Source organism: Saccopteryx leptura, chromosome 2 (genome assembly GCF_036850995.1).
Source record: "Saccopteryx leptura isolate mSacLep1 chromosome 2, mSacLep1_pri_phased_curated, whole genome shotgun sequence".
Classification (NCBI taxonomy): domain Eukaryota; kingdom Metazoa; phylum Chordata; class Mammalia; order Chiroptera; family Emballonuridae; genus Saccopteryx; species Saccopteryx leptura.
The window spans coordinates 185,401,249-185,425,367 of NC_089504.1; the positions used below are offsets into that span (position 1 = coordinate 185,401,249).

The 24,119-nt window shown below is 47.8% G+C and overlaps 2 protein-coding genes, 1 long non-coding RNA gene and 1 pseudogene across 6 annotated transcripts in view; 2 read left to right on the forward strand and 2 right to left on the reverse strand.

Moving 5' to 3' along the window:
- Nucleotides 1-6,160, forward strand: part of IKZF4 (IKAROS family zinc finger 4) — a 38,994-nt gene extending 32,834 nt beyond the window's left edge. For all 4 annotated transcript variants that reach the window (XM_066369728.1, XM_066369729.1, XM_066369730.1 and 1 more), the window contains 2 exons: nt 1,751-1,882; nt 2,468-6,160. In XM_066369728.1, the coding sequence (XP_066225825.1) occupies nt 1,751-1,882; nt 2,468-3,228 (893 nt within the window). In that variant the 3' untranslated portion in view covers nt 3,229-6,160. The remainder of the gene's footprint in view (nt 1-1,750; nt 1,883-2,467) is intronic.
- LOC136395274 (uncharacterized) lies at nt 3,851-9,511 on the reverse strand. The gene is made up of 2 exons (XR_010749304.1): nt 9,027-9,511; nt 3,851-5,772 (listed from the first exon to the last, which is right to left on the reverse strand). It is a non-coding gene; the product is annotated as an uncharacterized lncRNA (long non-coding RNA).
- A 103-nt stretch (nt 9,512-9,614) lies between these two features.
- Nucleotides 9,615-11,462, forward strand: RPS26 (ribosomal protein S26). Its single transcript, XM_066369735.1, has 4 exons — nt 9,615-9,796; nt 10,047-10,224; nt 10,884-11,014; nt 11,357-11,462. Exons 1-4 carry the CDS (start codon nt 9,755-9,757, stop codon nt 11,390-11,392), a joined length of 387 nt encoding a protein of 128 aa, XP_066225832.1. The 5' UTR covers nt 9,615-9,754; the 3' UTR covers nt 11,393-11,462.
- Nucleotides 11,463-14,497: 3,035 nt separating this feature from the next.
- Nucleotides 14,498-23,434, reverse strand: LOC136393255 (heterogeneous nuclear ribonucleoprotein M-like; annotated as a pseudogene).
- Nucleotides 23,435-24,119: the final 685 nt, after the last annotated feature.

Here is a 24,119-nt window from a genome sequence, read left to right on the forward strand (position 1 = left end):
CTTCTGCCCCAGGCGCTAGAGTGGCTCTGGTCGCAACAGAGCGACACTCTGGAGGGGCAGAGCATCGCCCCCTGGTGGGCGTGCTGGGTGGATCCCGGTCGGGCGCATGCGGGAGTCTGTCTAACTGTCTCTCCCCGTTTCTAGCTTCAGAAAAGTACAAAAAAAAAAAAGAATCCTAAAAAAAACCACTAAATTTTTTTTTTAAATACAATAAAAAATATTTAAAAATTTAAAATTATGCCAAATAAAGAAGAAAACCCACAGGAAAAAAGATCAAAAGCAAATTAAAAAATAAAAACCAAGAGGCCCTGGCCGGTTGACTCAGTGGTAAGAGCATCGGCCTGGCGTGTAGAAGTCCCGGGTTCGATTCCCGGCCAGGGCACACAGGAGAAGCGCCCATCTGCTTCTCCACCCCTCCCCCTCTCCTTCCTCTCTCTCTCTCTCTTCCCCTCCAGCAGCCGAGGCTCCATTGGAGCAAAGATGGCCCGGACGCTGGGGATGGCTCCTTGGCCTCTGCCCCAGGTGCTAGAGTGGCTCTGGTCGTAGCAGAGCAACGCCCCGGAGGGGCAGAGCATCGCCCCCTGGTGGGCAGAGCGTCGCCCCCTGGTGGGTGTGCTGGGTGGATCCCGGTCAGGCGCATGCGGGAGTCTGTCTGACTGTCTCTCCCCGTTTCTAGCTTTGAAAAAATACAAAAAAATAAAAAATAAATAAAAAATAAAAAACAAGATACCCACAAAAAAATAAAAACTAAAAAAATAAAATGAAAAAATGAAAAAAAGAGAATAAAAAGGAAAAAGGGGGGGTAAATTTCAGTTTTGAGAGGTTTCTTCCAGTAGGTGTTGCTGTATTACAGCTTTTAGCTCTGAAGTTCCTGGGCTTTCAGCTGAGATGTTGTTGTTGCTATGATGTAGGTGGGGCCATAGTCACATTGGCAGATGGGGCATGTTGTGAGGGCTTTACAGCTCTAGCAATGGCAATCTCAGGCTTCCAGGAACTCCTTCCCACATCTCAACAGACCTGGGGACTGGACATGGAGCACCTCTGTTCTTCAGGGGAGAGAGTGGCTCTGGAGAGCTAGCTGTGGGATTTGTCTCTGTCACTCTCCTTACCCACGAGGTGAGGGAGGTGGGATCTAGGAGGCTGGGGGCCGCACTATAGCTTTCTCTGTTTCTGCTGAATGCGGGCTGCAGGCAAACCTTGGGAACTCTGGCCATGAGCCCCCGCTCTTTCTGGCCACTTTGGTTTATCTCTCCCTCTGCCCTCCTGTCTCACAACGCCTCCCAGCAGAAGGAGACCCAGTCACTCCGAGTTCCCCTCTCCATACCCCTCAGACAAAGTCCAGAGAGCCTGAGCTTCCCTCCTCCCCATAGTCCCACAGAGAAAAAAAAATGCAGTCACTCCAGGTTTGTCTCCTCTCCAAAGCCCATCACGAATGTGTTTTATCTTCCAGCCCCCTTTCCACTCCGTCTAACCTTTAGTCCATTTGGTGCGCAGATCTTTCAGGCATGCCTGTAAGCCCAGCTGGGGTTCCTTTACTGCATTATAACTGTTTAATTTGTTGAAATTTCAAGGGGAGAAAGCAGGAGTATCTCTTATGCTGCCATTATTCAGACATCATCTGCAAAACCTAATTTCCCAAGCATCAAGTATGACCTTCCTTGGTTGCTGACTTGCTGGTTTTCTCCAAGTGAAGGCTGCTAGGCCAGTGCCACCCCTCTTCAGCTGCTACTACCCTCTTGCCTCCCATTAGGTGATGAGATACGTGACCTGGAGATGGTGCCAGACTCTATGCTGCACTCATCCGCTGAAAGGCCAACTTTCATTGATCGTCTGGCCAACAGCCTCACCAAACGCAAGCGTTCCACCCCCCAGAAGTTTGTAGGTAAGAGTCCAGTTGTAGAGGAGACATCAGCTTTAAGCTACAGCTCAGCTCATCTATACGTGAACTCTAGTAGTCATTAGTTGGGTCTGGAGATTTGACTAAAGGAAAGAAAGTTGTCTGGTTCTCAGACTAGCCCCAGAACAGGAACAGAGTGAAGAGGGAGAAAGCACCTCGAGAGGGTGGAGAGGGGTCAGTGTTGAGGGCTCATGTGGTAGGTCTAAGAAGAGGGTGTCAGGGGGCTCCCCAGTTTTTGAGAATAGCAAGGAATTTAGTCTTTGGGGATGAGATAAGGGCCCTTAGTCAGAGGGAGGAGGCAAGTATGTGGACCCCACCTAGTCCTGATCATTAGCTCCCAAAGGACCGGGAGCTTTGTAGAGAGTAATGAAAGAGTAATAAGGACTGAGTCCTCCAAGATTATAACCTAGAGTTGGGGAGTAGCCCCACAAGGGACCTAACTTCAAGGAAACTAAATGGAGAATGGTAAATAACATTATAAGCATCCTCATGGGTAAGAAAAAAAGAAATAAACCCAGGGGACTTAGGAATTCTCCAAAGCCAGCTCTGCTGAGAGCCTCTTCTCCACAGGCGAGAAGCAGATGCACTTCAGCCTCTCGGACCTCCCCTATGATGTGAATTCAGGTGGCTATGAGAAGGATGTGGAGTTGGTGGCACACCATGGCCTAGAGCCTAGCTTTGGAGGTTCCCTGGCCTTTGTGGGGACAGAGCATCTGCGTCCCCTCCGCCTTCCACCTACAAATTGCATCTCAGAACTCACGCCCGTCATCAGCTCTGTCTATACCCAGATGCAGCCCCTCCCTGGTCGACTAGAGCTTCCAGGATCCCGAGAAGCAGGTGAGGGACCTGAGGACCTGGCTGATGGAGGTCCCCTCCTCTACCGGGCCCGCGGCCCCCTTACTGACCCTGGGGCATCCCCCAGCAATGGCTGCCAAGACTCCACAGATACAGAGAGCAACCACGAAGATCGGGTTGGGGGGGTGGTATCCCTCCCTCAGGGTCCCCCACCCCAGCCACCTCCCACCATTGTGGTAGGCCGGCCCAGTCCTGCCTACGCCAAAGAGGACCCCAAGCCACAGGAGGGCTTACTACGGGGCACCCCAGGCCCCTCCAAGGAAGTGCTTAGGGTGGTGGGTGAGAGCGGTGAGCCCGTGAAGGCCTTCAAGTGCGAGCACTGTCGTATCCTCTTCTTGGACCATGTCATGTTCACTATCCACATGGGCTGCCATGGCTTCAGAGACCCTTTTGAGTGCAACATCTGTGGTTACCACAGCCAGGATCGGTATGAGTTCTCTTCCCACATTGTCCGGGGGGAGCACAAGGTGGGCTAGTGACCCACTGCCCTCCCCTCAGTCTGCCACTCTACTGCCCCACATACAGGAGTCTAGCTAGCCCTGTCCCCACCACATCCCAAGTTTTGGTGTGTAGCCCCATCACTGGCTACCTAACTTCACACTTGACCCTGAATCCTTCTCACCTCTTCTCCTCCACCCTGACCAATTTAAGCATTGTGATGAAACAGGTCATTGTGTTTATGCTTCTCCTTTTTCTCTTAACCTTTCATCCCAGTGTACTCACTGAGTTATTTATTAATAGAATTAGTTGATTTTTCTTTTGCAGTTTTTTTAAACTTATATCATTCACTTGGCACTCCCCCCACCCTCCTGCCCACAGTCCCTTAACTACTTTAGGCCTAATTTTTCTCTCTTTGTTCTGTCTTTCTCCAACAGCCCTGGGGGTAGGAAGCTCCTCTTAGTACTAAGAGACCTTGGACTTCTTGTTTTAAGTCCTCATCTTTTGCATTATGTGATTCTTCAGTTTTGATTCCAGTAGTTCCCTCTGGCCCTACCTTAGCTCTGTAGCATTATACCTCCTCTGGGACCCTTCAAACTGGTACTCCATACCTCTTGTGCCCTTTCACATTAGGCAATTTGCACTTTTTTTGAACAAATGAATAATTCCCTTGTTTGGAAGTAAAAGGGGCTAAAGAAGTTCTCCCCAGTCTAATTGTGGTACTGAGGGTCCTCTTAATGCCCCCCCTAGTAACATGAGTTCCCCAAAGCTCACATTCAAGATCTCCCTCTAGGATGTGATAATATATCTCTCCCCTTCTTGAACAACCCCCAATACTGCCAGTCTCCTCAGTGGCAGCTTTTCTCTCTTTGCAGTGCCCCGATTTTATATTCTCAGGGGCCAAGGCCAGGTCAGCAGTCCTCTGTCTCTGACACACTGGGAGCCACAGGTGCCTAATTGGGAACCAGGGCGTGGGTGGGGGTGGGTCAAAATTCTCCTTGTCCTCTTTTACCTGTCAAACTTCTTCAATCTAGTGACCTTCCTAGGCTCTCAGGGACTCCTGCAGACCCTGTCCTATGAGGAACTAGTGGGTTGCTGCCTGATGACAAGGGGTTATCTCAACCCCTGTCATGCTGCCTTCTCCCCCTTAGCAGGATTCATCTTCTTAGGGAGAAAAGGATATAACCAAAAATTATCCCAGGATGAGCAAGGGCATACACCCCTCATCCCGTTCCACTCTTATCCCAGTAAGAATGGGATGGGCACAACTGAAAGGGGGGACACCCATTACTGCCCCCTTCTACACTCAGCTCCCAGATGTAGGGCAGGAGGGCACTGTCCTCCCAGCTGCTGCAAAGAGCCGGCTCTATGGGCAACCTAGTTATAAGAAGGGGCAGGAGGAGATATAGCTCCACTGCAAGTGGAGGTCTCTTTCTATAAGAATTCCCTGCCCAAGGTCACAGCCATCCCATCCTTTGCTACCTTGAGATTCAAACCAAAGGCTGTTTTTCTATATTTAAAGAAAAAAGTAAAAACCAAACACAACACCTCACAAGTTGTAACACTTGGTCCTTCTCTCCCTCTCCTTTTCGCTTCCATCTTTCCACATGTCCTTATAGGCTCTTTGCCTCCTACTTTTGTCACTCCCTATCAGGGATAATTTAAGGGGATGGTAAAGGGTTGGCTAAGGAACTGACCCTGGGATTGGGGCTCTCAAGGGCTCTAAGAAGAGTCTACCTTACCCTGTTATGGTTAAGGAGACCCTAAAAAACTCCTCTTCCCCCTTTTTCTACCCCATTACGTGATCTGAAGAGAACCAGATTGTCAGGGAGGGGCATTGTGGATTGATTTTTCCTTCTTGACAATGTAGCAATAAACAGATGCTGCCAAGGACAGAGGGTGGGGAGTTAGCTGGGAGGACAGTGGTGTCTAGAGGAGACTTTTCTCAACAGCAACCAGGGCAACTAGCTCCTAGTTTCAGAACGGCAGCAAAGCTGAGATGACCTGGGGTTCTCCTCAACTGTTCTGATTACTGAACTTTTTCCTGTTAGACTTACCCCTACCACCTCTTCAGCATCTGCTATGTATCTGATGACACCTCATAAGGACTAGTCCCTTCTGGGGTATCAGAGCCTTAGGGTGCCACCACCCCTTCCCCCAGCCAGCTTTGGCACCTGTAACCTTCTGAAACATGAAAGACTATGCTCTGAGCCCATGAGAGCAGAGACTGGAAGGCAAGACCAGGTGCTAAGGAGGGGAGAGAAGGGCACTCTGTCTCTCTCCAGACCATCACTGCACTTTAACCAGGGTCTTAGGTACAAAATCCTACTTTCTAGAGCCTTTCAGCTCTGAAACCTCAAACACCATCATGCTCTCTCTCCCAACTTGTTTTGCATAAAAAAAGAAAAATATATATTGAAACCCACATAGAGAAAAGAGGTGTTTTCCTTTTATATTGATATTCAAACATCAACACCATGCACACAAAAGTTCTAAATAGACAGTTTTCCAGACTTTTGTTTTCTTCATGTCAGTGTCCAAGCTGCAGGTGGGATTTTATAATACTTCTGGCATCTTCTGTCCTTGTATAAATAATATATATATAATATATATTTTTAATCATAAGTTATGAAGAACAACAGCAACAACAACAAAAAACACACAGAAGCAAGTGCAATACCACCTCTCTTCTCTCTCTCCCAGGGTTTCATTTGTAGCCTATGCTTGGTGTCTCCTTGGACCTTATCCCTTCACCTCCTCCTCTTCCTCTGAGGCCCCCTTCATCCCCCCCTTTTTAAGAGTTTTTCCCCTTTCTCAAGGGAGTTAAACACGCTTTTGAGACTTATTGCAAAGCATTTTGTATATGTAATATATTGTAAGTAAATATTTGTGTAACGGAGATTACTACTGTAAGTTTTGTACTGTACTGGCTGAAAGTCTGTTACAAATAAACATAAGTAATTTAACACCCCTGGTTGTTTTTGCAGATCTCCTTTGCCTTGCTTTTTCTACTGGGAGGGCGGGGACCTCCTAGCAGCATGTTGTACTAACTACTAAACATTTTGAAGGTAAACAAGTCTAATATTGAGAGGAAACCAAACAAGAATATTCAAGTTACTGCTACAGAGAAATTTTCAACCTCGAATGAGAAGTGGAAGAGATTTTCCTACCAGGAGTGCCCACAGAATAGGGGAGAAAACCCAGCATACCTATCCATCCAAAGCAGAAATTTATCAAACATTTGTTGTTCTGTACCTACTACGTGCAAAACATATTATACATCCAGGGAGACACAAGTTACAGTAAAATGAATGATGATAATGACAGGGGTGGGTTACCACTTCCTGAGCACTCATAAATGCCAAGCACTGTGCCAAATATTCATTTAATTTTAGAAACAACCTCCAAAGAAATGGTCGCCATTTCTTTTTTTTTTTTTTCTGAAGCTGGAAACGGGGAGAGACAGACAGACTCCCGCATGCGCCCGACCGGGATCCACCCGGCACGCCCACCAGGGGGCGATGCTCTGCCCCTCCGGGGTGTCGCTCTGCCGCGACAAGAGCCACTCTAGCGCCTGGGGCAGAGGCCAAGGAGCCATCCCCAGTGCCCGGGCCATCTTTGCTCCAATGGAGCCTCGGCTGCGGGAGGGGAAGAGAGAGACAGAGAGGAAGGAGGGGGGGGGGGGGAGGTGGAGAAGCAAATGGGCGCTTCTCCTATGTGCCCTGGCTGGGAATCGAACCCGGGACTTCTGCACGCCAGGCCGACACTCTACGGCTGAGCCAACCGGCCAGGGCGATTCACCATTTCTTGTGAAGAAATAAAAGCCCCCATGAGAATAAATAACTTGTTCAAGATTCATTAGCCAATAAGTAACAGAACCTGGATTTGAACCCAGGAGTGTGACACCAAGGTTTGTGCCCATCTCTTTATGCCAGGGAATGCAAGCAGTAAAACCCCAAGGCTATAAAAATCCCAAGAAAAGCCAAGATAGGCACATTAACTTGATTTTGTCTTAAATACTTATTCTGTCCCCAATCACTCTGAACCTTTTTTGTTCTCCTACCTACCTCACTGCCATTCCGTATGGTAATGCTTGCCTTTCTGTTTCCATGAGACTGTATGGCAGTGAAAATTGGAGCATTTTGGCCCTGGCCGTTTGGCTCAGCGGTAGAGTGTCGGCCTGGCGTGCGGGGACCCAGGTTCGATTCCCAGCCAGGGCACATAGGAGAAGTGCTAATTTGCTTCTCCACACCCCCCTCCTTCCTTCTTCTCTGTCTCTCTCTTCCCCTCCCGCAGCCAAGGCTCCATTGGAGCAAAGATGGCCCGGGCGCTGGGGATGGCTCCTTGGCCTCTGCCCCAGGCGCTAGAGTGGCTCTGGTCGCTCGCGGCAGAGCATCGCCCTCTGGTGGGCAGAGCGTCGCCCCCTGGTGGGCAGAGCGTCGCCCCCTGGTGGGCATGCCGGGTGGATCCTGGTCGGGCGCATGCGGGAGTCTGTCTGACTGTCTCTCCCCGTTTCCAGCTTCAGAAAATAGAAAAAAAAAAAAAAAAATTGGAGCATTTCATATAGAGTCTATCTTTTGCCATTTCCCATTGATGTTAAATTCAAAACCAAAAGAGACTGTGTTGAAGCCAAATCAAAATTCGAAAAATAAAATTTAACCCCAAAAAAGCGGGTTAGAGGTTAGGAAACACCATGATGGGTTGTTGCAGGGAAAATGAATCTGGTGAATTCAGACTCCAGAAGGATTCAAGAATGAAAAAAGAGTTGGTCTCCAATCTACACCATCTTGGGTCTGAATGCTCGGAGGTCCCCTTGACAACCTAGTTTCTTCAATTTTGGAGACCTCTGGGTGGTTGGCTGCACATGGATAGCCACTCCTATTCAAGGCTAAAAAACGATTTTCTGAAAGCTCTTCAGAGGTAAATGGAGATGTACATAAGAAACAGTGTTTCAGTCAGTGGCCAGATTCACAACTGAGTGGTGAAATCATTTTAGTGGAGCTTGATCAGCATATATTTATTGCTCACAAAAATTAGGGATATGACAAAATGAATATAAAGCAATAAAAAAGCATTTGATTTTTTTTATTAAACAAGAACATCAGAAAAACAAATGACAAGTCAAAGAAAGTTATTTGATTATGCAAATGAGATGCAAAAACAACTTATTTCATTGGTGAAAAGGCACTGTACAAAAGGCTGAAAGTACTAGAGCATTGCTTCATGTTCATTTTGAAATAAATATCCCCTAGTTTTTGTGAGCAGTATATACATATTTCTATTATGAATCTGAGTCTAAATTATTTAAGTCACTGATTCAGGCTATTCCACCCATTTGGGGGGGTGGGGGGTGAGAAGCAGCATAGTTTTGTGGAGCCAGAACAATTCTTACTAGCTTGGGGACTTTGGGCAAACTCAGTTTTCTGTTTTGTTTTGTTGTCTGTTTTAGGTGGGGAGATCGTGCTGCAGACTCCCGTATGCTGGGGACCGGGATCCACCTGGCAAACCCCTCTAGGGCTAACTGATGCTCAAGTACCCATCTACTTTTAGCACGTGAGGCTGATGCCCTCCGACTGAGCTCTCCTCAGCGCGCCCTGGGCCACGCTCCATCTAGCCACTGGCTACAGGATGTGAAAAAAGAGAAGAGGGAGGAGGAGGAGAAGCAGATGGTCCCTTCTCCTGTGTGCCCTGAGGAGAAATCGAACCCAGGAAGTCCAGACCGGCATTCCATCCACTTAGCCACCGGCCAGGGCCGTGGGCAACTTCAGTTTTAACCTCCCTACAGTTATTCCTGTTTTTCGATCTGTAAAGTGAGGATAATAATGGTAGTACCTACCTTACAGACTTGTTGAGAGTTAAATGAGTTCATATTCAGAAAACACAACAGTGCCAGGCCCTGTGCAAATAGGGTCCAGGGATAAAAGGGCAAATGAGAAACAGACCCCGCATCGATGCACTTGTCCTTGGTCCTTCGTTGTTGTTGTTTTTTGTTTGTTTGTTTTGTTTTTCTTCTTTTTCCTCATATTGGAAGGAGCAGTTAACAAAATGTTGTTTCCCCCAGGTCCTCCGTTTCTCACTCCTACACCGAGCAGGACTGTCAGAGAAGTGAGCCGAGAGCGTCTCCCAGTGGCAGAGCGCGGTTCCGGCCTAATTGCTTAGAGCCAAGGCTTGGCGAGCTTCGCCCTACAACTCCCACCATGCACATCTTCTCCTCCGGCCTCCAACCGGGAGCGCGATTGGTGGTCTCGCGCGGGACCACTTCCGCACCCAGCGTCGCAAAACCTGAATAAGTATGTCGCCCAGAATTACATCCGGGGTAAGGCGTCGCGGTGCTTGCTGGGGCGGACGTATAACTCTAATTTTCTTCTGCCAATAGGAAAATAGTCCCATGGTCCGCTTGTGCCGTCGATAAGTAAACTTGGGAAGTGCCTTCCCGCTAGATTTTAGCGAAAACACTGAATAATAAAGAAAACTTAAGTAGAATGGGATTGCCATTCTTGGCGTTCGTCAAATGAGGTTTCTTCGGTGTGAGCGTAGGGATCTCGCGCTATATAAGAGAGCCGCATGGGGCGCCGGGTCTTCTTTCGTGTCCTCGCTTCCGAAATGGTGCGTCCCGGTGCCTTCCTCGGGGGTGGGTCGAGAGCCGCAGATTCGGGCTGAGGGGGGGACTTGAGAGTTCAGTCCGTGGTGTAGGAGTGGACGGAGTGTGTCTGTTCTGGACTTGGAGACATGAGCGGCGGGGCCGGAGAGGTCACTGGCCCCTTTCTGGGGGCTGCGGGTGCGGAAAGGAGCCGGGAGGGGCCGGGGCTGGCTCAGTGGTGCTTCCTTCCTGGACATGGTCTTTATTCTCACGCAGACCAAGAAAAGAAGGAACAACGGTCGTGCTAAAAAAGGCCGCGGCCATGTGCAGCCTATTCGCTGCACCAACTGTGCCCGGTGCGTACCCAAGGATAAGGCCATTAAGAAGTTCGTCATTCGAAACATAGTAGAAGCCGCAGCCGTTCGGGACATTTCCGAAGCGAGCGTCTTCGACGGTGAGCAGACTTCCTGCTTGACCTGCGAGGGTTGTAGCACCTGTCCTCCCAGCCCAGCTCTCGCGGGCAGGCCGTGTAGTCACGGCCCGTGTTGGGAAAAAACGTTGTCTTGGTTGTGTTTGCCGTATTTGAGCTTTGTCTGGTTGGAGACGTTTTTTTCTTTTTTTGTGTGTGTGGTAGTGCACAGTCTTTGCTATGGTTTGTGATTTTTTTCTGGGTCGGGAGAGAGGCTATCCCAAAAGCACTTATAGCACTTACTCTGCAGCCCTATTTGCGGAACAATAACTAAACGTAGTGTATGTGACTATGCTTTCTTTTTTTTTTTTTTTTTTGTGACCATGCTTTTGATTTGATGAATATTTGAGTCCTTGTGGAAGTGTCTGGAAGAATGTTTCAAGTAGGAGGCTGTCTGGTTTGGTCTACAAAGTGTTTCTGGAGCAATATGATGTGTTTTGGCCATTTCTTTTTCTTAAAAAAATTGGCTGCTGAAAGAACTGGACGTTTGGTTTATGGATTTGGTCCTTTTGGTGACAGAATGAATCAGTATTGCATATGTGTTTAAGCATCAGGAACTGAACATTTGCTTTGGGAGTGATGTTTTGTAGGTATGCCTGGCAAGACATTTATGTACATTTTGATATATTTGTTTTCCACTTTAGCCTACGTGCTTCCCAAGCTATATGTGAAACTACATTACTGTGTGAGTTGTGCCATTCACAGTAAGGTAGTCAGGAATCGTTCTCGTGAAGCCCGGAAGGACCGAACACCCCCACCCCGGTTTAGACCTGCGGTAAGTATCTTTAAAAAATGTGGAAGCCAGAGGGGTGATGTTCAAAAGATACGTGAGGACCCAAGTGTTATCAAATTAAAATTACTAACTATGATGAACAACTAAGTCTGGCAAGGTAGGTGGGGCCCACACCTAAAACATTTGCTTAGAGTCACTTATAAATAAGAGAGTTGTTAAGAGTTTGTTTTGGATTAAGTAGTGTGGTCTCCTTTCACATCAGCCCGTTTTCTCTGTGTTTATGGCCCAAATACACTGTTAATGATGGGAAGGTAGTGGTCAGGTTCTTTGAGGGGGAAGTCTTTAGTTTGTCGTTTTTAACTTTTTCATTCTAATATCTTTCAGGGTGCTGCCCCACGCCCTCCACCAAAGCCCATGTAAAGAGTTAAGTCCTTAACGACTGAAGAAAAGTTCTCTGGAAAATAATAAAATGGAAATTTGACTTTATAAACCATGTTGAGTGTATTTGTTGCCAGATAGAGTGGGGGTTGTGTATGTCATGGAATATAATGGCTTTAGGAAGCATTCAGGTGTGGAGTGCCACATAGTCTTTAATGGAGGGGAGTTTATCCCTGTATCTTAAGTTTCTTTTTTTTGTATTTTTCTGAAGTTGGAAACTGGGAGGCAGACAGACTCCCACATGCGCCCGATCGGGATCCACCCGGCATGCCCACCAGGGGGCGATGTTCTGTTGCAACCAGAGCCATTCTAGCACCTGAGGCAGAGGCCACAGAGCCATCCTCAGCGCCCAGGCCAACTTTGCTCCAATGGAGCCTTGGCTGCGGGAGGGGAAGAGAGAGACAGAGAGGAAGGAGAGGGGGAGGGGTGGAGAAGCAGATGGGCGCTTCTGTGTGCCCTGGCTGGGAATCGAACCCTGGACTCCTGCACGCCAGGCTGACGCTCTACCACAGAGCCAACCGGCCAGGCCCAACTTGGAGCTTTTAAGGGGATTCTTCATAAAATTATTTCATCAGTGTAACAATGCCACATTGTCTTAGAATTTGAAAATTAGGAAGTTACTGATTGGAAGTATATATAAGAATGATAGCAAGGAAGGGGTGGGGTATTTCAGAGTATCGGAGAAGCTTTTAACTAAAAATCCAGATGGCAATTGTTGACCACAATTTACTCATGGTCAACATACCAATGCATGTGCTAGAACAGCTGTGGCAAATTCTGAATTTGTCAGAACACTTAAGTGTAGGCAAGAGTGTCTACCTTTGAGGAGGCTCATAAATGTCACCTGAAATTTGGAGATGTGTGATTTTGTGTAGGTTACCTAACCTCAGATGGTTAGAGCATTGTCCCAATACGCCAAGGTTATGGGTTGATCCCCAGTCGGCATGTAACAATCAACCAATGGATGCGTAAATATGTGGAACAACAGATCAATGTTTCTCAAATCAATGGGAAAAATAAGTGGAACAACAAATCTTCAAATCAGGAAATCTTTTTTAAATTAAAAATTAGAATGGGGCAGAAGTCTTTAACCTATGTTATTAAACATACTAATTGTAAAAAAGAATGAAAACATTGGGAACATCTTTTTTAAGGAGTTTAACAGAAGAAGGAGGGAAATAGGGTAGTGGCTGAAGGAAGCAGTGGGGTAAAGGGATTTTATAAAATGGTAGGAATATCGACATTTTCTCAATGATGGGGAAATTGAGAGAAATACAGGAGACAGCATGTATGTCCTTGAACAAACAAGGGATAAAGTCCAGGGCATAATTGGAGAGGTTGGCCTTGGATAGGGGCACAGTTTATCAGTAATAACGAGAGAAAATGGAATATATAGTCCAAAAGCATATAGATTGTTTGTACTTCTATTTCTCAGAGAAGTAGGAGGCAAGATCATCAGCTTAGAATAAAGATATAGGGAGAAGGAGTTGGAGGTGTTTGAAGAGAAAAATGAATGTAGCAGATGTCTGGGAGGAGAAAAGGCATGTGATCTGGTGTAGTGTGATTGCCTATCAGCCCTGGAAGTTAGAAGGAATTTAAAGTGAGACCAAGTGAGATGAAGTACTATTTTTTTTTTTTTTTTTGTATTTTTCTGAAGCTGGAAACGGGGAGAGACAGACACACTCCCGCATGCGCCCGACCGGGATCCACCCGGCACGCCCACGGGGGGGGGGGGCGCTCTGCCCACCAGGGGGTGATGCTCTGCCCCTCGGGGGCGTCACTCTGTTGCGACCAGAGCCACTCTAGTGCCTGGGGCAAAGGCCAAGGAGCCATCCCAGCGCCCGGGCCATCTTTGCTCCAATGGAGCCTCGCTGCAGGAGGGGAAGAGAGAGACAGAGAGGAAGGAGAGGGGGTGGAGAAGCAGATGGGCGCTTCTGTGTGCCCTGGCCGGGAATCGAACCCGGGACTTCTGCACGCCAGGCCGACGCTCTACCACTGAGCCAACCGGCCAGGGCCATGAAGTACTATTTAATTGTGTAGGTACAGACCCAAAGTGGATAGAGAATTGGACTTAAACCAGAGCTGTGGCTTCACCAAATGAGTACATTGAAGTGAGAGGGGACAAAAGAATTGAGAGTATACTCAAAGGAGTGATTATAATGACTGACCATAGACTTAAGGATAAGGAGTAGAGATAGGACATGGGAGGGTAATTAGGTCCAATGGTAAAGGGTACGATCAGTAAATTCAAGCTCTGGTTGGGGTTAGGCAGTAGAGCTGGTGAAAAATAAAGGAGGCCTGAGAGTGGGATTATACATCCAGCAAATGGATTAAAATGCTTAAGAAAAATAGAAATTAAGAGATCTGGTATCAATATTTAAAAAGGCAACTGCTTGCCCAACCAGGCAGTGGCATAGTGGATGGAGCATTGGACTAGGAGGAGGAAGACCCAGGTTTGAGACCCTGAGGTCGCTGGCTTGAATGAGGGCTCATCTGGTTTGAGCAAGCCTCACCAGCTTGAGTCCAAGGTTTCTGGCTCAAGCAAGAGGTCACTCAGTCTGCTGTACCCCCCCCCCCCCCATCAAGGCACATGTGAGAAAGCAATCAATGAACAACTAAGGTGTCACAACAGAGTTAATGCTCTTCATCTCTCTGCCTGTCTGTCCCTATCTGTCCTTCTCTTTGTCTCTCTGTCTCTGTCACACAAAATAAGTAAAGTCTTACACATATTGCCTAACCAGGAGGTGGCGCAGTGGATAGAGCATCGGACTGGGATGCGGAGGACCCAGTTTCGAGACTGAGGTCGCCAGCTTGAGCACGGGCTCATCTGGTATGAGCAAAGCTCACCAGCTTGGACCCAAGGCCGCTGGCTCGAGCAAGGGGTTACTCGGTCTGCTGCAGCCCCATGGTCAAGGCACATATGAGAAAGCAATCAATGAACAACTAAAGTGTCGCAACGAAAAACTGATGATTGATGCTTATTTCTCCGTTCCTGTCTGTCCCTGTCTATCCCTCTCTCTGACCTTCTCTCTGTCTCTGAAAAAAAAGTCTTACACAAATTAAAATTAAAAAAAATAAGGCAACTGCTTAAGCATTTTTATCTAATCAAACGTCAATCTCGGTCACTCAGCTTCATCCCGTTCATGATCTGGCAAGCTTCTCAGCCATCTTGGGTGGCTCAAACCTAACCACAGCACACGCCTTAAACTTTCCATTCTCCATCTTTTTTTTTTAAGAGAGGAGGGGAGATACAGAGACTGACACATGTGCCCTGACAAGTGCACCCACCGATTCTCTGCCCATCTGGGGCTGCTCACAGTTGAGCTACCATCTGCTTCTCCCCCCCTCTTCTCTCTCTTCCCTTCTGCAGTCATGGCTCTATTGATTTGAGTGCTTTGGCCCCAGGCTCTGAGGATGGCTCTGGGAAGCCTCTACTTCAGGACCTAAAAATAGCTTCATTTTGAGCATCTGCTCCAGATGGACAGAGCAGCAGTCCCAGACAGGGGTCACTGGGTGGATCCTGGTCGGGTGCATTCAGGACTGTCTATCTACCCCCTCTCACTTAAAATAATAAAAGGCCTACCCTAGTCGGAGCGCTCCCTTGGTTGGAGCATTGTTTCAAAGCACAGAGGTTGCTGGTTCAATCACCATCAGGGCATATACAGGAACAGATCAATGTTCCTGTCTCTTTCTCTTCCTCTCTCTCTCTCTCTCAAATCAATACAATAAACACTAAAATTTTTTTCTTAAAATAAAATGAAAGGCCTGACTAGGCGATGGCACAGTGGATAGAGCGTAGGACTGGGACGCAGAGGACCCAGGTTCAAAACCCTGAGGTTGCCAGCTTGAGCACAGGCTCACCAACTTGAGCACAGGGTTGATGGTTTGAACATGGATAGATGTGACCTCATGGTTGCTGGCTTGAGCCAAAGGCCGCTGGCATGAGCAAGGGGTCACTCACTCCACTGTAGCCCACCCTCCTGCCCCCAGTCAAGGCACATATGAGAAAGCAATCAAGGAACAACTAATGTGCCACAAGGAAGAATTGATGCTTCTCATCTCTTTCTCTTCCTGTCTGTCTGTTCCTGTCTGTCCCTCTCTCTGTCTCAGTCACAAAAATTAATTAGTTAATTAATTAAAATAAATGAAAAAGATAATGTCACGGGCAGGAAGTCAGACCTCATCAATTTTATTACCCAGTGATTACCATAAGGGGCAGTATAATGCAGCAATTAGCTCAGCTTTGGAGTTAAACTTGAGTTTGAACCCTTTTTTTTTCTTTTCTGACTCCCTCTACCCTGCAGTAAGTAGACTTGTGACTTTTGATAAGTTACTATTTCTGAGCTTCCATAATTTAATTTTAAAATGTTAAAATAGCCTTGGCCAGATGCCTCTGTTGGTTAGAGTATCTTCCCAATGCATAGACTTTGCCGGTTCCATTCCTGGTCCAGGCACATACGGGAACAGATCACGTTTCTCCTCTCTCTCCCATTCTCTCTCTCTCTTTCAAATCAATCAGTAAAATTTTTTAATTTTTATTTTATTTGTTTATTTTCTATTTTTAGTGAGAGAGACAGAGAGGGACAGACAGACAGAAAGGAAGAGAGATGAGAAGCAACAATTCTTCATAGCAGCGCCTTTAGTTGTTTATTGATTGCTTTCTCATACGTGCTTTGACCAGGGGGCTACAGTTGAGCCAGTGGCACCTTGCTCAAGCCAGCGACCTTGGGCTTCAAGCTAGCAACCCCACACTCAAGCTGGTGAGCCTGCGCTCAAACAGGTAACTTCAGGGTTTCAAACTTGGGTCCTCTGAATCCCAGGCTGATACTCTATCCACTGTGCCACCGCCCCACGCTAGTTAATTTATTTTTTTGAGAAAGGCAGGCAGAGAGACAGCAACATCAAGCTGCTCCTGTATGTGTCCTGACCAGGGAATCAAACTGGCAACTGTGCTCCAAAAGGATGCTCCAGCTGACCCAGCTATCCAGCTAGGGCTAAATTTTATTTATTTTTTATTTTTATTTTTTAGAGAGATGGAGAGGGGAAGAGGGAAGGGAAGCATTCATCTGTGGTTCCACTCAGTCATGCACTTGTTGGTTGTTTCCCATGTGTGCCCTGACCAGGGATTGAACTCACAACCTTATTGTTTCTGGATGATGTTCTTAACCGACTGAGCTAACCAGCCAGAGCTCTGCCATTCCTTTCATATTACACTCCCTCTTGGAGAGGAGGCCTTTACAGGTAGTAGGAACAGGATAACTGGCTCCAGTACCTAATAAAAAAAATCAGCTTTCTCAACTTCTGTATTCAGAGTAACCTGGGGCTCCTCATGGAAGATCAAAACATTACCTTTTGGAGCCAGAAGAGGAGGCCCCCAGACCGCATAGATCGTCATTTTCTATCTGGGATAATTGCAAAAAATTAGAAGCTTCCCTTTCCTTCCCTCCCTGAAGATGGTGGGGGCACTCTCTCTTTCATTGTCTTTCTTGTTTGCAGTATGCATAGTGGTTAGGCTCCTGCTCTACCAGACACCTTTTGTTGTTATCACAGTAGGGGCTGAGGTTACTCACCCAAATCGGTCTTCCTCCTGTCATCCCCAAATTATCTGAAGTCTGGAGGGCGACAATCAGAAAAAGTTTACTTTTTCACGTTTCCTTCATCCTCTTTTTCTGCCACATCTCTGTTGTTAAAGACTCTGAAGGCACCTCTACCAGTTGGGAGGTGGGGGTGGTAGGTCCCACCACTATTGTTTTGAACACAGTGGGATAGAAAGTATGTACCCAGGGTAGTCTCCCTCTCTGCGTCCTCAGAGTCTATAGTGGTGTATAGCAGTGGTCTCTAACCTTTTTTGGGCCAGGGACCAGTTTAATGTGAGAAAATATTTTCACAGACCAGCCTTTAGGGTGGGACGGATAAATGTATCACATGACCGGGACAAGCGTCAAGTCAAGAGTGAGTCTTAGACCAGGGGTCCCCAAACTTTTTACACAGGGGGCCAGTTCACTGTCTCTCAGACCGTTGGAGGACCGGATTATAAAAAAAAACTATGAACAAATTCCTATGCACACTGCACATATCTTATTTTAAAGTAAAAAAACAAAACGGGAACAAATACAATATTTAAAATAAAGAACAAGTAAATTTAAATCAACAAACTGACCAATATTTCAATGGGAACTATGCTCCTCTCACTGACCACCAATGAAAGAAGTAACCTTCCAGAAGTGCCGCGGGGCTGGATAAATGGCCTCAGGGGGCCGCATGTGGCCCGCGGGCCGTAGTTTGGGGACCCCTGTCTTAGACGGATGGAACAGAGGGAATCTGGTCTTTTTTTTTTTTTTTGTATTTTTCTGAAGCTGGAAACAGGGAGAGACAGTCAGACAGACTTCCCGCATGCGCCCGACCGGGATCCACCCGGCATGCCCACCAGGGGGTGATGCTCTGCCCCTCCGAGGGGGCAGCGACCAGAGCCACTCTAGCGCCTGGGGCAGAGGCCAAGGAGCCATCCCCAGCGCCCGGGCCATCTTTGCTCCAATGGAGCCTCGCTGCGGGAAGGGAGAGAGAGACAGAGAGGAAGGAGAGGGGGAGGGGTGGAGAAGCAGATGGGCGCTTCTCCTGTGTGCCCTGGCCGGGAATCGAACCCGGGACTTCTGCACGCCAGGCCGACGCTCTACCACTGAGCCAAACGGCCAGGGCCCGAATCTGGTCATTTTTAAAAAATAAAACATCGTTCAGACTTAAATATAAATAAAACGGAAATAATGTAAGTTATTTATTCTTTCTCTGCGGATCAGTACCAAATGGCCCACGGACCGGTACTGGTCTGCAGCCCGGGGGTTGGGGACCACTGGTGTATAGTCTTAAGCATTCTTTCAGTCTTTCTGAACATGTATAAATGCTCCACTGCAGCTTGATCACCTGGGTTTGCCTTTTTTTTCTTTTTTTTTTTTAAGAGAGAGAGAGAAAGAATGTAACAGGAGAGAGAGAGGGACAGATAGGTACAGACTGACAGGAAGGGAGAGATGAGAAACATCAACTCATAGTTGTGGCACCTTAGTTGTTCCTTGATTGCTTTCTCATATATGCCTTGACCAGGGGGATCCAGATGAGCCAGTGACCCCTTGCTCAAGGCAGCGACCTTGGGCTTCAAGCCAGTGACCTTGGGTTTTAAGCCAGTGACCTTTGGGTTCAAGCCAATGACCTTGGGAATTTCAGCCTGGGACCTCAGCATCCCAAGTCAACTCTATCCACTGCACGACCACCAGTCAGGCATATCTGTTAGAAATTGTAATTTTTTAAAAAAATTTTCTGAAGTGAGAAGCAGGAAGGCAGAGAGACAGACTCCGGCGTGTGCCTGACCAGGATCCACCCACATGCCCACCAGGAGGCGATGCTCTGCCTATCTGGGCCGTTGCTCCGTTGCAACTGGAGCCATTCTAGTGCCTGAGGTGGAGGCCATGGAGCCATCCTCAGCGCCCGGGCCAACTTTGCTCCAATGGAGCCTCGGCTGTGGGAGGGGAAGAGCGAGATAGAGAGAAAGTAGAGGGGGAAGGGTAGAGAAGCAGATGGTCGCTTCTCCTGTGTGCCCTGACCAGAAATTGAACCTGGGACTTCCACATGCCAGGCCGACGCTCTACCACTGAGCCAACTGGCCAGGGCCAGAAATTGTAATTTTTTACCCTTATCCCTCAGAAGGAAAGCAGTGGGAGTCTGCTATATGATTCTATTTTTCTAAGAACTGTTTCGTGAAGGTCATGTATTCAAACATCCTACAAAATGTGCTTCATTTTTGGCTCATAGATAAATCTGGAAATTCTTCCAATGTACCCCCAAGCAGATGTCTTTAAGCCATTAGCCACAGATTGACCCTTGAGACCCATAGCCAAACCTTTCCTGCTCAGTCTTTCTTGTCTTCTAGGTAAGAGATTCTCTCCCATCCCAGATCATTGTCACTGGAAACCATGAGCCCACCTGCTTGTCCCCAGTGAAGGTGGTACAGGCTGTCTGTTGGGAACCTTGTCTAGGGAACAAGCAAGGCATGGCCATTATTCCCATTTCCCATCAAGTTCCACCCTAGCTGTAGGTGCCCCAGAAAGTGCCCCCTTTAGATGGAAGCAGGATTAGGGTTGCAGGGAAGAAGCTTATGTGTGTAAAGTAACAAACATAATTTTAAATGAGCTCATGGGTAGAAAATGCTGAAACTTGAGGAAGCAAAGAAGCTACACTTTGAAAACAATGCCTCTCAAATCCACAGTGGACTCCCACCATAGAGCAGACTGCCTTGGACAAGACAGGCCATTTCCTACCACTGACACATTTGTTATATTTCTTTTTTAAGTGAGAGAACGGGAGATAGTGAGACAGACTCCCACATGCACCCAGATCGGGATCCACCAGCAAACCCTGTCTGGGGCTGATACTTGCAACTGAGCCATTTTTAGCACCTGAGGCAGAGGCTCCACAGAGCCATCCTCAGTGCCCAGGGCCAATGTGCTCGAACCAATCAAGCCATGGCTGCAGGAGAGGAAGAAAGAGAGAGAGAGAGAAGGGGAAGGAGAGGGGTGGAGAAGCAGATGGTCACCTCTCCTGTGTGCCCTGACTGGGAATTGAACCTGGAACTTCCACATGCTGGGCTGTTGTGCTGTCACTCTACCACTAAGCCAACCAACCAGGGCCTTTTTTTTTTTTAATTTAAGATTTTAGCCCTGGCCGGTTGGCTCAGCGGTAGAGCATCGGCCTAGCGTGCGGAGGACCCGGGTTCGATTCCCGGCCAGGGCACACAGGAGAAACGCCCATTTGCTTCTCCACCCCTCCGCCGCGCTTTCCTCTCTGTCTCTCTCGTCCCCTCCCGCAGCCAAGGCTCCATTGGAGCAAAGATGGCCCAGGCGCTGGGGATGGCTCTGTGGCCTCTGCCCCAGGCGCTAGAGTGGCTCTGGTCGCAACATGGCGACGCCCAGGATGGGCAGAGCATCGCCCCCTGGTGGGCAGAGCGTCGCCCCTGGTGGGCGTGCCGGGTGGATCCCGGTCGGGCGCATGCGGGAGTCTGTCTGACTGTCTCTCCCTGTTTCCAGCTTCAGAAAAATGGGAAAAAAAAAAAAAAAAAAGATTTTATTGATTGATTTTGGAGAGAGGAAGGCAGGGATGGGGGTTGGGGGAGGAGCAGGAAGCATCAATTCATAGTTGTTTTGCATATGTGCCTTGACCAGGCACATATTTCAAACTGGCCCAGGTTTGAAACTGGCAACCTCAGCATTCCAGGAGGATGCTCTATCCACTGCACCACCACAGGTCAGGCCTCATGCTCCATCTTGATGTCAGCATACAGCACATGGCCACTTTCATTGAATTTGTCCCTTAGTTGTCTTCCATGTAATATCAAATGGAATATTTCTCACAAATATCTGGTGGATCATCCTGGCCACTCTGAGGAACACGGATTCTAGCTCCACCAAAGGAACCTGTGAAGTTTCCTTCAAAGTTGCCATGTTCCATCTCGATGGCACAGTTAAGGCTGGCACTGCCACCACCACCCATGGACAGACCTATGCACTCAATGCCAGCACCCAAGACAGGGCTCATGGCGGGACCCACGCACTCTCCAGGCCCATGCACTAGAAACTGCTAGCAGGCCACTGGACATGCCTGCTGGCACTATGTGCTCCATGCTCAAGCCCATAAGCACAATGGCAGGACCCATATACATGTCACACCAGAGCGCATGTGCTCGCTAGTCTGGCCCACAGAGTGGATAGGTGCGGCCACAAGTTTGAGGTCCAGTGGGCCTATGTGCTTGTTGCCAGAGGCCAATGACCAGGCTTGTGCTTCAGTCTCAGAGCCTTCATGATCCATGCCATGCCCAGGCCTATACCTGTGTACTCCATGTCAGCACCACCAGTGCAGTCAATGCTGGGGTCCATCTTCTCAATCCCGGGGACACTGCCTTCACCTGCACCATTTATCCTGCCCATGTTCATCCCAGATCCAAGTCAACTCATGTTTTTTTTTGTTTTTTTATTTTTATGAAGCTGGAAACGGGGAGAGACAGTCAGACAGACTCCCGCATGCGCCCGACAGGGATCCACCCGGCACGCCCACCAGGGGCGACGCTCTGCCCACCAGGGGGCGATGCTCTGCCCCTCCGGGGCATCGCTCTGTCCCGACCAGAGCCACTCTAGCGCCTGGGGCAGAGGCCAAGGAGCCATCCCCAGCGCCCGGGCCATCTTTGCTCCAATGGAGCCTTGGCTGCGGGAGGGGATGAGAGAGACAGAGAGGAAGGGGGGGTGGAGAAGCAAATGGGCGCTTCTCCTATGTGCCCTGGCCAGGAATCGAACCCGGGACTTCTGCACGCCAGGCCGACGCTCTACCGCTGAGCCAACCGGCCAGGGCCCTTTTTTTTTTTTTTTTTTTTTTTTTAAATTTTATTTATTCATTATAGAGAGGGGAGAGAGAGAGAGAGAGAAGGGGGGAGGAGCAGAAAGCATCAACTCCCATATGTGCCTTGACCAGGCAAGCCCAGGGTTTTGAACCGGCAATCTCAGCGTTTCCAGGTTGACACTTTATCCACTGCGTCAACACAGGTCAGGCAACTCATGTTTTCTATACCACCAGCAAAGGGTCCTTCCATGCCTCCCATTTTATTTATTCCAAATCCTAAGCCTTCAATTCCCATTCCTGTGGGTCCTATGTTCCCCAGGCTAGTGTCTTTATTGAGATGATTGGCATTGATAAACTATGTCCTAACCCCATGCCAATACCACCATGTCCTTGGGGAAATTATTGTGGACACTCAGAAGGGAAACCAATCTCCCTTTGGTAAAGGCCTCTCATTCATTATTGGTCTATCAAATAGTATATAGTTGGCCATTAAACATAGATATAGCTTGGACAGTTTCAAACAACTGTTCAGAATTAACCAGGCCTATTCCATGTCTTTTCCATCTTTATCCTCAAGAATGTCTGTCCAGACCACCACACCAGCCATATTAACAATTTCCTTCAGTTTCTTCCAGTCAACTTTATAATCCAAATTTGCTACCAATACTGTGTTTGCAAGTCTTCCAGCCTGTAATGCATGGATAATCTCATTTGGGATGTTAGGATTATTTAGGATACTGGCTAGGATATTAATCATTCCTGGGCCAGCTAGTCCCATACCATCCCACCAGTCGTAGCCATCACCTTTGGCATTGCTCTCCTGGCATCTTCAACATAAGGATCTTCTTTGATTTTCAGTGGTCTTCCACTCAGACTATACTTGTTTAGAACTTCGTCAGCTTTTTTCACGCTCTCTTCCATCTTAAATTCAACAAGGGCACCTCCCCTTGACTTTCCTTCAGCATCCATTAAGAGCTTCACATGTTTTCTTTTTTTTTTTAATATTTATTTATTCATTTTGAGAGAGAGAGAGAGAGAGAGAGAGAGAGAGAGAGAGGAGGGAGGAGCAGGAAGCATCAACTCCCATATGTGCCTTGACCAGACAAGCCCAGGAATTCGAACTGGTGACCCCAGCATTCCAGGTCAACACTTTATCCATTGTGCCACCACAGGTCATGATTTCTTTTTCTTTTTTTAAATTTTATTTATTGATTTTTAGAGAGGAGAAAGAGAGAGAGAGAGAGAGAGAGAGAGAGGAGAAGTAGAAAGCATCAACTCATAATAGTTGCTTCCTGTATGTGCCCTGACCAGGTAAGCCCTGGGTTTCAAACTGGTGATCTCAGCATTCCAGGTCGACGTTTTATCCACTCGGCCACCACAGGTCAGGCACCAATTTTTTCTTTAACCAGCTCTTTGAGTGACTGCCATCTCACATCAAAAGGTAGGTTTGTAATGAAGGCTCTGAATCTTTTGGTTGGATTGGTATATGGCTCAAAGCAATTGCCTCCTCTTTTTATGTTTTTCTCCTTCCTCTTCTCGTTCTGAGTAGGTTGTTCTCCATCTTTAGGCTGGGAGCCCTGTTACCATTCTTACCTCCATTTTGGCCTCTGTCTCCCCCATCTCTGCAGCCACTTTGACCCCTGCAACCATTTGCTCCCATCTGGACTTTGGGTGCACTCATCATTTCTAAAATATGGTGCTATCTGGGAAGGCAGTAAGGAGAGAGAAGTTCAGAAGCACTGGAATGGAGGTGAAGAACACCAGGAGAGGAGTGAAATTGGTGTGGGGATTAGGAATACAGAATCCCAGACTGGCCTTTGGAGGTGCAATGGATAAAGCGTCGACCTGGAATGCTGAGGTCGCCGGTTCAAAACCCTGTACTTGTCTGGTCAAGGCACATATGGGAGTTAATGCTTCCTGCTCCTCCTCTCTCTCTTACTCTCTCTCCTCTCTAAAATAAATAAATTTTAAAAAAGTACTAAAAGGAATACAGAGTCCCCTTCCCATTTCCCTTGGGAAAACAAATCTTTTTCTCCAGTATAAAGCACTAACTACCGTCTACCCTGATAGGTTAAAGATGATTTCATGAGCCTGACCAGGCAGTGGCGCAGTGGATAGAGCATCAGACTGGGATGCGGAGGACCCAGGTTTGAGACCTTGAGGTCATCAGCTTGAGTGCGGGCTCATCTGGTTTGAGCAAAAGCTCACCAGCTTGGACACAAGGTCGCTGGCTCGAGCAAGGGGTCACTCGATCTGCTGAAGGCCCGCATTCAAGGCACATATGAGAAAGCAATCAATGAACAACTAAGGTGTTGCAACGAAAAACTGATGATTG

What these genes read in the sequence shown, in the direction of transcription:
- RPS26 (XM_066369735.1), top strand. Translation starts at nt 9,755, where the DNA reads ATGGGGCGCCGGGTCTTCTTTCGTGTCCTCGCTTCCGAAATG. An exon ending in GTGTCCTCGCTTCCGAAATG is followed by an intron (nt 9,797 to 10,046) that starts GTGCGTCCCGGT and finishes ATTCTCACGCAG; the next exon opens with ACCAAGAAAAGAAGGAACAA. An exon ending in CGAAGCGAGCGTCTTCGACG is followed by an intron (nt 10,225 to 10,883) that starts GTGAGCAGACTT and finishes TTTCCACTTTAG; the next exon opens with CCTACGTGCTTCCCAAGCTA.